Source organism: Sinocyclocheilus grahami, unplaced genomic scaffold, assembly GCF_001515645.1.
Source record: "Sinocyclocheilus grahami isolate Dianchi unplaced genomic scaffold, SAMN03320097.WGS_v1.1 scaffold150.1, whole genome shotgun sequence".
In the NCBI taxonomy this organism is placed as follows: Eukaryota; Metazoa; Chordata; class Actinopteri; order Cypriniformes; family Cyprinidae; genus Sinocyclocheilus; species Sinocyclocheilus grahami.
Genome location: NW_015505329.1, coordinates 735,222 through 746,652, shown reverse-complemented (window position 1 = coordinate 746,652; position 11,431 = coordinate 735,222). Strand labels below are relative to the sequence as shown.

Genomic DNA, 11,431 nt, shown 5'->3' with positions numbered 1-11,431 from the left:
ATATATATGTGTATAAAATTTAAATGATACTTTTGTGACATATTTAGAATTTTGAATATTTGTAACCTTTTTTATATTTTACATTATTTGTTTTTGTTTTTTTGTGCAGTGTTTTTAAGTAGTTTATTTTTGTTAGAGATTTTGCTAGGATTGTCCTTTTACAGATGTAATATTTTTAATATTCTTCCCTTTGTCTTTCCACAGGATGTTTTTGAGTTCCGCTTCGCAAAGATGCCTGACGAAGTTTCGGAGGAGGAGGAATTGTCTCCCATGCCATTAGGACGGACCATGGGCATGCTGGGAATGCACCACTCCTCCTCTTCATCATCCTCATCCTCCTCCTCTTCCTCCTCGTCGGAGAGCGAGCCGAGGAGCGACAGTGAGCCGAGCAGCGACAGCAGCCCGAGTTCTGACAGCGAGGAGGAGAGAGCTCAACGCCTGGCCCAGCTGCAGGACCAGGTGTGTACTCAGGTACACAAACCTTCCTGTTACGCTCTACTTCATACATGCACATTACACAGCATGAAATCAAAGTCCTCTTTTACTTTTCTCTCGTCTTACTGTGCATGGTTCATTCATACATCTTTATAATATCTTACATGTTAATCTAAAGGAAGAGTGTCATGACTGTGACTGTCATAACTCGATAGTATCTTTCATCTTTTAACATGTAGTATATGTCTGTGCTTTAGCTCAGAGCAGTACATGAGCAGCTGGCAGCCCTCTCCTCCGGCCCGATTGTCAAACCTAAAAGGAAACGAGAGAAAAAGAAGGACAAGAAGAAGAAAAAGAAGCCAGTGAAACGCAGAGGAAGTCGAAGTTTGATGAGTGATGAGCGGGAGAAACCTTCCAAACTGCCTAAAAGCAAATCCAGCCATGCTTCCCTGTCATCCACACAGAGCAAGAAAGGCCCTGCGAAGAAAAGCAGCAAGAACAAGTTTGTATTTTTCTCATCACTTGTTCTTACTGTAGCTGTGGAGTAGCTGATATGGATGGGAATTTAATTATTCTGTCCCTAATAGTTAGTCCAAACTAGTTTTGTTACTGTTAACTAAAACTAAAACTAAAAATAATAAAAATCATTTCCGGTAGTTGAAATAAATCTGAAATACAAAAAAAAAATAAAAAATATTAGATGAAAAAATTCTAAGAAATTAGAAATGTTGCCTTGGCAACTAACTGAAATAAATAAGTTGAAGTTGAAGTACAAGAATTATTAAAACAGAATCAAAAATAAATTGAAGCTACATAGAAATATGTTAAAAATAATGACAAAGTTACTATAATTAAAATTAAAACTAATTCAAAACATGTTATTGTATATTAGTATTATAAAAGTATATAAACAATACCAAAACAACAGTGGTCCAAACTGTATTTTTATAGGTCTAAATATATATTTTTAATAATTCTATGTGATTTTAATTAATAATAAATAAATACAAATTATAATAATTAATACATTTTAAATAATGAATACTACATTAATTAATCATTAATTTTAAGAAAAATACACTTTAAATACATTCAGCTTTAATACATGTATTATCTAAACCATATTTAATTTTTCATTTGATCATTTTTAAAGTAGCATTTATTGCAACAAAAAATATTTTAGCTACATGTTATGAACAACCAGTTGTCTACACCGATTCAGTTAGTTAGTTGTTGGATTAATTCAAACCAATAACAGTAGACTGATTCAACACAATAACCCAGATGCTGAAGAACCGTAGTAGCATTTAGTTAAAGATCTAAACCGGTAACTAAAATGTTCTCATAAGGAGCAGCAAATCTTCATCTACCAGCCCAGATCTTTAACCAGCAGCTTCACCCTCCCTCTGTTCACTATTACAAGTCTGTTTATTTTCTTTACTGGCAGGAGCACAAAGAAATCATCCCCATCTCGTTTCGCCGTGGCTGCTGCCGTCTGCTTGCCGCACTACGACTCTGAGGAGGAAGAGGACGGCCTTCCCATGAGTTATGACGACAAGCGGCAGCTCAGCCTGGACATCAACAAGCTGCCCGGGGAGAAACTGGGCCGCGTGGTGCACATCATCCAGTCGCGGGAGCCCTCACTGCGCGACACCAACCCCGAGGAGATCGAAATCGATTTTGAAACACTGAAACCGTCCACACTCCGTGAGCTGGAGCGATATGTGATGACCTGCCTGCGCAAGAAGCCCCGCAAACCATATGGTGAGCTGAGATTTAATGCTTGTTACCTGTGACATCCCGAGTAAGGCTAGATGAGAAATCAATTTTTCATATGCATCATTATTTGCAAGTGGTTGCCAACTCAAACTTGCTGTCAAAATGAGTTATGATTAGTGGTCTAAGTATAAAAAAAACCCCCGTTTATTATATGTGATTTTTTTTATTTTTATCATATAATTCATCCTTAAGTTATATACTTTTAAAATATGTCTCTGGTCTTATTGTGCACAGTTAATTTTTACACATTTTCCATTTATACTGAATTATACTGATTTTGTTTTAAGTATTCAGATTTGTTTAAATCTTAATATATTTTAATTAATAAACCTAGAAAAATATATATAATTTAGTAAATGTTATGTAAAATAAATACACATTTAATTTACATTTTTACTTCATCTTTAAATTAAATAGTTTGATATCATATATATCGGCATTATATTGGTTAGTGGCCACTCTGCTCTCTAAAATATCAGCATCGACCATCCAAAAAAATAAAAAAATCTATATTTGTTGACCACTAGTTATAATGCACGTTTTAGCTGGAACTTGTTGTTGTGCGATGCATCAAGTGTAACCGAGATGTGTCCTGTGTGCAGTGGTGAAGAAGGGAGGAGGTGGAAAGAGCCGAGAGGAACTGACTCTGGAGAAGAAGAGAGAGCTGGAGAGGAGGTTACAGGATGTGAGCGGACAGCTGAACTCTGCTAAGAAACCCCAGAAACCCAAAGGTAGGGCTGAAAGCAGCTTCTGAAGTGCTCTGCAGTATGTTCTCTAGCTGCTCTATTATGGCTTGGTGTCTGGGACTCAACAGTAAGTCCGGTCTGATGGCCTGAGGCTGGTGTAATCGAGGTTCAGGCCAGTGTTGCCTTTATGGGGTCAATTTAATATACAGTGGGTACGGAAAGTATTCAGACCCCCTTAAATTTTTCACTCTTTGGTGTGTGTGTGTGTGTGTGTGTATAGAGCTGATGTTGAACAAGCAGACAAGAACTTTCAGCATCTAAGAGCGGCTTGGTTCACAAATAATGCCACTCCACACAAACTTGCAATTTGGGAACAAAACATTTGCCAACCATCTTCCCTTGTAATGAGAAGTGCTTATAAACCAGCTATTGCCAGCAAAAGAAAAGGCTTTAAGGGCTCCCTGTGCTTTTCCAACAAAATAAAAAAGCTTGATGGTTTAACATTTGAAAATAAAGAAATTAAGCCATAAATATTAGTTTTGTAATGTTACAGCTCTATTGTAAAAGAAAATAAATTATATTTGTAATTATTATTATTATTAGTTGTAAATTATAAAAAAACAATAAATACTTAAATACTTTTAATACCATTATTTTTAAGACATTTTATTGCAATAGTAATATTTCTTATTTTGTTAATTTTTTATAATAAAAAAACAAATATTTTAACAATTAATATTTCAGTTGTATTAAAACTAAAAAATGTAAAAAAAATTATAATTATAGAACATTATAATAATATTTACGTTATAATAAAAAAACAATTAATATTTCAGTTGTATTAAAAATAAAAAATAGTAAAAATAATTATAGAACATTATAATAATATTTATATTATAATAAATAATAAAAAAAACAATGAATATTTCAATTGTATTAAAAAAGTCAAAAATAAGTATAGAAAATATTAAAAAGTATTTCATAGTAATAATGCTAAATACTTTTTATACCATTATTTTTAAGACATTTTATTGCAATAGTAATATTTCTTATTTTGTTAAATTATTTTATAATAAAAAACAAACAAATATTTTAACAATTAATATATTTCAGTTGTATTAAAACTAAAAAAATTGTAAAAAATAATTATAGAACATTATAATAATATTTACATCATAATAAATAATAAAATAAATAATGGTAATTAAAAATATTATATATAATTATAATAATAATTTATTTTTTATTTATTTAATAATAATAGTAATAATTATTTAAAAAATCATTACAATTCAAAATGAGAGTTTTGTGGCTTTTAATCTATGTCTGTTTGCTTTAAGGTCATCTATATGCTTAAAAGCTGACAAAATTAATATAGTTTAGCACATATACACATTTAAAATGTACAGCATTTTCTCTCAGGAAAACACACAAAAAATATGAATTATGAATTATTAGGGATTTATATAAAATTATAATGTAAATCATGTAGGGAGTTAGGTTTTCAGTCAGTTATATTAATATATTTTTATCCATTGTATTCTAAGCGATTATAAACATGTGAAAAGTATATATTTAGAAAAAAGATATTTAAAGGTGACATATTATGCCCCTTTTTACAATTGTCAACATGTAATAGATGTCTCAGGTGTCCCCAGAATGTGTCTGTGAAGTTTCAGCTCAAAATACTCCACAGATCATTTATTATATAATTTTGAAAATGCCTATTTTGAGTGGAAGCAGAAACACGCTGTTTTTTGGGCCTGTCTTTAAATGCAAATTAGCTGCTGCTCCCCGCCCCTTTTCCAAAATAGAGCTGCGCCTTTACAGCTCGTATCTGCTAAAATACATCAGATTTTTTTTACACGATTGAATCAATGTGAAATGACACTTTTTGTCATAAATCTGTCTGATTAGGCATCTGTGAAGTTGTAGTGAATATATTCATTGAAAAGAACAGCCATAACGCCTCACTGGACCGGAGGAGATGGACTGGATTTGTTCATGAGCACTAGAGAAAAGCTGCTAGATTCAGTGGTTTGAATTAGCTGTTTAAGTTGAATGTTAACTTGAGAGATCTGGTTTGTAGAGGACACTAGAGGCTTCGCATTTAAGCAATAGACCATCATTTATTTCTTGTATATATATATGGAGTCCGTAATACCATGTTTTTGCTTCTGCTGCTTTCTTGTTTGTATTTATTTGCATTGCTCTAACCTCTCTTTTCTAGAATATTCTTTTTGAATATATAAGACACATAGCAGATCATTGTGACCCAATATTCCTTATCTGCAGTATAATTAAGAGTTTATGTGCTCCGGATTATACGCTGCTTTTTATTTGGATGGAAATACAAATACAACAAGTGAACGGTTTGAAGTGGTGTTTCAATATTTTATTTCATATTTAATAAATTTTTTGGTTGGTACAGCTCAGCAGCCTTGCAAAACAGGATATGCTTGAAAGAACTATGCGCATGTTTAAATAGTGTTTACAAGTAAACGTAGTCACTGCAAGAAATAGAGCACAAGTGCTTTCGGTTTCGCTCAAGGGTAATCTTGCAAAATGTTATTACAATATAAAATAATAGTTTCTATTTTAATATACGTTAAAGTATAATTTATTTCTGTGATGCAAAGCTGAATTTCCATCAGCCATTACTCCAGTGTAAAGTGTCACATGATCCTTCAGAAATCATTCTAATATGCTGATTTATTATTAGAATTATCAACAGTTGTGCTGCCAAATATTTTTTGGGAAACTGCGATGCTTTTTTTCAGGATTCTTTGATGAATAAAAAGTAAAAAAGAACAGCATTTATTGAAAATATAAATCTTTTCTAACAATATAAATTTTTGCTATCACTTCATTGCTCCCATGATACTTTTTGTGCAGGTCTAATTATGCACCACAAAATAAAATTTTTAAAAAACTGTACTAGCTGTTGTTTATTCTCATTCTTATTCATGCCAAAAGTACCAGTGATTTTGGATTTTATACTGTCACCTACTGGCCTACGTAAGTATGTTTATAAAAGCATAGGGAAGCGGTTTTCTTTTCAGGCCTGTTTTTCAGTCTTTTTCTGTCTATTTTTCTACTACTACTACTACTCCTCCTCCTCCTCCTCCTCCTCCTCATCTGACACCAGTGACTCGGACTCCAGGTGAAGAGGACTCTGGGAAGGCACAGGAAGTGGGAATTCTGGGATGCATTCAGAGCTGTGGCCTGCCGTACAGACACGTTCTTTCCCATGCCTCCTGAATCCAGGAACTATGTTTACTTGAGTGTAAAAAAAAAATGTATATACTATGTAGGATTTTTTTTTTCTTTTATAAAGAAGACTTTTACCAAAATGCCCATACTGGGAAAGAGTGCGTAATCATAACTACTTTTCTTAGTTGATGAAATAGCTTGTTGTTTTGTTTTGCTTCCATTTTGACCGTTTAATTTAGTCTTCAAACATTTCTACTTTTCTTCTTTCTCAAGATCAGGGCCAGTATTTAGATCTCTGAGCAACCAAAACTTGCCTGAGGGTTGATAAAGGACCTTTAATTGGGAAATGCGAAAGAAATTACAGAATTAAGAACAACTTTGCATTTGCATTGGCTTTAAAACTTGTAGGTTTCTGCACTGCGATGCACTGGACTGTTTTGGGATTTTTGTACGCATGATATATTCAGTAACTTTCCATACGGCTTTGCAATTCTGGTGAGTGAATGAAACCACTCTAGTTTCATCTTAACATTGCTTTGAACTGTAAGAAATGGATTTGATTTGATTTTTTTTACACGATTGAATCAATGTGAAATGACACTTTTTGTCATAAATCTGTCTGATTAGGCATCTGTGAAGTTGTAGTGAATATATTCATTGAAAAGAACAGCCATAACGCCTCACTGGACCGGAGGAGATGGACTGGATTTGTTCATGAGCACTAGAGAAAAGCTGCTAGATTCAGTGGTTTGAATTAGCTGTTTAAGTTGAATGTTAACTTGAGAGATCTGGTTTGTAGAGGACACTAGAGGCTTCGCATTTAAGCAATAGACCATCATTTATTTCTTGTATATATATATGGAGTCCGTAATACCATGTTTTTGCTTCTGCTGCTTTCTTGTTTGTATTTATTTGCATTGCTCTAACCTCTCTTTTCTAGAATATTCTTTTTGAATATATAAGACACATAGCAGATCATTGTGACCCAATATTCCTTATCTGCAGTATAATTAAGAGTTTATGTGCTCCGGATTATACGCTGCTTTTTATTTGGATGGAAATACAAATACAACAAGTGAACGGTTTGAAGTGGTGTTTCAATATTTTATTTCATATTTAATAAATTTTTTGGTTGGTACAGCTCAGCAGCCTTGCAAAACAGGATATGCTTGAAAGAACTATGCGCATGTTTAAATAGTGTTTACAAGTAAACGTAGTCACTGCAAGAAATAGAGCACAAGTGCTTTCGGTTTCGCTCAAGGGTAATCTTGCAAAATGTTATTACAATATAAAATAATGGTTTCTATTTTAATATCCTTTAAAATATAATTTATTTCTGTGATGCAAAGCTGAATTTCCATCAGCCATTACTCCAGTGTAAAGTGTCACATGATCCTTCAGAAATCATTCTAATATGCTGATTTATTATTAGAATTATCAACAGTTGTGCTGCCAAATATTTTTTGGGAAACTGCGATGCTTTTTTTCAGGATTCTTTGATGAATAAAAAGTAAAAAAGAACAGCATTTATTGAAAATATAAATCTTTTCTAACAATATAAATTTTTGCTATCACTTCTTATCAATTTAACACATCCTTGCTGAATAAAAGTTTTAATTTCTTTCAAAAAAAAAGAAAGAATAAAAATGGAATGACCCCAAACTTTTGAACGGTAGTCTATATTGTTAGAAAAGATTTCTATTTTAAATAAATGCTCTTCTTTTTAACTTTTTATTCATCAAAGAATCCTGAAAAAGTCCGTATTAAAGATATAAAGGTTAAATTTTCACAGAATGTTCTTTACCTTATGAAGGATGATTTTATGTAGAAAACAGTAAATCACAAAAAATGACTTAAGCTGGGTTTTCACAGAGAGGGTCACAAATATATAGATTTCATAGATGCACAATAATACACAGTTTCACATAAGACAATTTAGTGAAGCAAAAGGATACTAGAACGCATATTGTTCAAGATCTCATCTTATTATTTTTATCATTATTATTATTATCATCATAAGTATATTGTTTATTTTCACATTTCTGAGCGGCGGGAATAAAATAATCAAATAAAAAAATATATTTTATTTGATCTTTTATACTTATTATTATTATATACTTTTATTTTTACTAACAGAACATTAAGACCCAATTGTAAGACAAATGTATTTACATGATATTTAATCAACATTTTTACTATTTATTTATTGGTAAATATGAATTATTGCTTCAGTATTCAATAATAAATAGATTTTATAGGTGTATAATAATGCATAGTTTCACATAAGTCAGTTTTGTGAAGCAAAAGGATAGTACAGTGCATGTTGCTGAATGAACATCTCATCATTTTTTATTTCTGCCATTAATTTGTGCTAAATATGTCCGATGTTTGGATGGCTGTTTAAAGGGGTCATATGATGCGATTTCAATTTTTCCTTTCTCTTTGAAGTGTTACAAGCTCTTGGTGCATAAAGAAGATCTGTAAAGTTGCAAAGACTAAAGTCTCAAATCCAAAGAGATATTCTTTATAAAAGTTCAGAGTCAGCCACGCCTACCTAAAACGGCTCGTTCTAACACGCCCCAACATATCTACATCACTACGTCACGATGTGGGAAGATTTGCATTACGGCGCCCAAATGTTCACGCGCTTCGTCATGCCTAGAGCTGATCCGTGCTGGTCGCTGAGGAAATACAACAACTTTGCGCTGTGGATCACCGGATCGGCTTTCACCGTGGACGAAGCGGAGTCCAGCCTGGGGTCGTCACATGTGGTTGCCACAAGCCCGCCGAATGCTCCTTCGTCAAATCCGCCCGCCCGCCCCCGCCTCCGCTCACTCAAGCCCTCTGGCCGTTCCTCACTCTAGCCCCCGGCCTCTGCTCACTCTGGCCCTCCGGCCGTTCCTCACTCTAGCCCCTGGCCTCTGCTCACTCAAGGCCTCCGTGTGTAACGTTGTGTTTCGTTGTGAAAGCGAAACTACTTTGTTTGGTCTTCCAAAAATGGACACAACTAGAAATCAGTGGTTAAGCTGTATTTACAACACTGTTCCAGAACACTTCAACCCAAATATTCAGATGTGTGCAGCACATTTTATGTAGGACTGTTTCCTGATCCTGGGAGAGTAGACTACAATGCCAGCTGTTCTGACTCACAGACTGTAAGTACGTTTTTTATATTTAAAGAGTTTTTATATTTTATATTTTTTATATTTTAAGAGCACCTCGCTTTTCAGACCGATGAGCTTTGTAAAAATCGATGTGTTTCAGAAAGGGGGGCATAGAGGAGAAACAATAATGTACAGTATGTGGAAAATAATGTGTTTTTTTAACCTTAAACCGCATAAACACATTTCATTACACCAAATACACAAAATAATGTTCTTTTTAGCAACATCATATGACCCCTTTAATGTTGGTGATGTGCTGATGTTTGTCACACAGAGGTGAAGGTGCCGGAGGACACTCAGGAGGTTGGGGCAGCAGTGCTTGTGGTAGGAATTCTTGTGGGATTTTTGGGATTTGTGGTGGGAATCATTATTATCGTAATGAGCAAGATGGAGCTGCGGGCTGAATGATCGTTCACAACATCTGCCCTCAGAAACTCTCAAACAGCCTTCTGTAAATCATCTGTTAATTCTAATTTATTTTAAAATGAATGTAACTATTTATTTAACATTTGAGTCTTATCGTATAATATTTATTAATATATTTACTTATTTATAGCTTATACTTATAGCTCATTTTTAAACATGTTTTCTTTATACATTTAGATTAGGGAAAGAAAATATAAAATATTACTTAATAAATCGCCAGTTTATGGCATATAGACATCGGTTTATCATCCGGGACAACATCCAACCAATAACGTATAAATTGAATGTAACTGGGAGAATTATTTCAAGTTCACCCCTATTGATGACCCATTTGAAGACTCACTCAATACTTTAGGGATTTCTGTAACAGCTCTCATATCATCACTCATGTGCAAACAGTTTCAGTTATTGTGGTGCATCAGTTATGCTGATGCATATTCATCCTTCAGTTCAGATTGCCGTTATGAACTAAGCAGATCAGGTAATGAATTTATTTAGAATTTGGGCTCTGACAGCACCAGATAGGCAGGCATGTGGGGAGGGCAAAGCTTGATTGCATTAATTAAATTAGGGCTGGATAATCCTCCTAGACCGTGTTCACGTTTGCAGTGATTCCTGATTTAAAGTGCTGCTCTCTTTGAGCGCAAAAACTACAATTTAACAGAAGTGCATTACACACACACACACACACATTACGCACTAATGGCATCAGTTGATAATAATGTGGTACTTTTGAATGATATCAGATGATTACCACCATATTCATAAACTGATGCATTGACATGAGTAGCTTTTTTTTTGTCAAAGGTGAAGTGCTGACATGCATGAGCCACTAGGTGGCGCTGTGTTCCTTCAGTACTTGGCTTGTTGGTTTGTTACCTGATTTGACTTTAGTAAACAAACCTAACATGCTACTCTAAAAGTCCAAGGTTATATGGTCACTTTGGTCTTTTTCTCTCATCTAAATCTAAAAATGTGGCCTGTTTTAAGACAGACATTTTAAGACGTCTATACATTATTCATTGCCCTCGTCTGTCTACATCACTGAAGTGTCATTAGTGTTTTCTGGTAATGGACGCGGCATTGATTTCATGTGCTGTGGGAGTCTGTGCATGTGTTTGCGCTTGTAGTCCCAAAGAGCTTCATGGAGGTCATTTATACACCATCCAATGATTTACTCACAAGTGCTTTTTGTTAGTCTGACAGCTATTTAGGATTGTGGCACTGCATACCAGATAAGATACTATCCACGGTATCCATATGTCTCGCGTTATAGGAGTGAACGGGTGCCGTCAGAGTTCAAACAGCTAATAAAAACACCAGTGGTCCACACCACTCTAATCCATCAATTAACATCTTGTGAAGCTAAAAGCGGCGTGTTTTGTAACGCCTGTTTCACTCATACTCCGTTTGCAGTGGGTATTTCCCCCCCCATGTTAACGGATTAGAGCGTTTACACTGCGGATGCGGTTCCAGAAGCGGTGCAGAAGTCTGTTATAAGTGACAGCACATTGTTCGTGGTAAAAATGAACATGGATTGACACGAAAATGTAGTAATTACACCATATGCATACAATTAAAGTCTGTGTATCACCGGCAACACATATGGCTTCTTGGCTAGGTTTAAAGCAAGGAAAAGAGCACTAAACAAGGCAATAATAGATGGCACTCGTGGAGGTAGGGAAACAAAGCAAGTTCTTTATGAACCGCAGGATTGCTTGTAATAAA

The 11,431-nt window shown here is 34.3% G+C and overlaps 1 protein-coding gene across 1 annotated transcript in view; it reads left to right on the top strand.

Annotated features, from left to right (window-relative positions):
• LOC107592163 (bromodomain-containing protein 2-like) overlaps window positions 1-9,685 on the top strand; it is an 18,879-nt gene extending 9,194 nt beyond the window's left edge. The window contains exons 10-13 of the mRNA XM_016281566.1: window positions 910-937; window positions 1,883-2,199; window positions 2,817-2,945; window positions 9,552-9,685. Coding sequence (XP_016137052.1) covers window positions 910-937; window positions 1,883-2,199; window positions 2,817-2,945; window positions 9,552-9,685 — 608 coding nt within the window. The remainder of the gene's footprint in view (window positions 1-909; window positions 938-1,882; window positions 2,200-2,816; window positions 2,946-9,551) is intronic.
• Window positions 9,686-11,431: the final 1,746 nt, after the last annotated feature.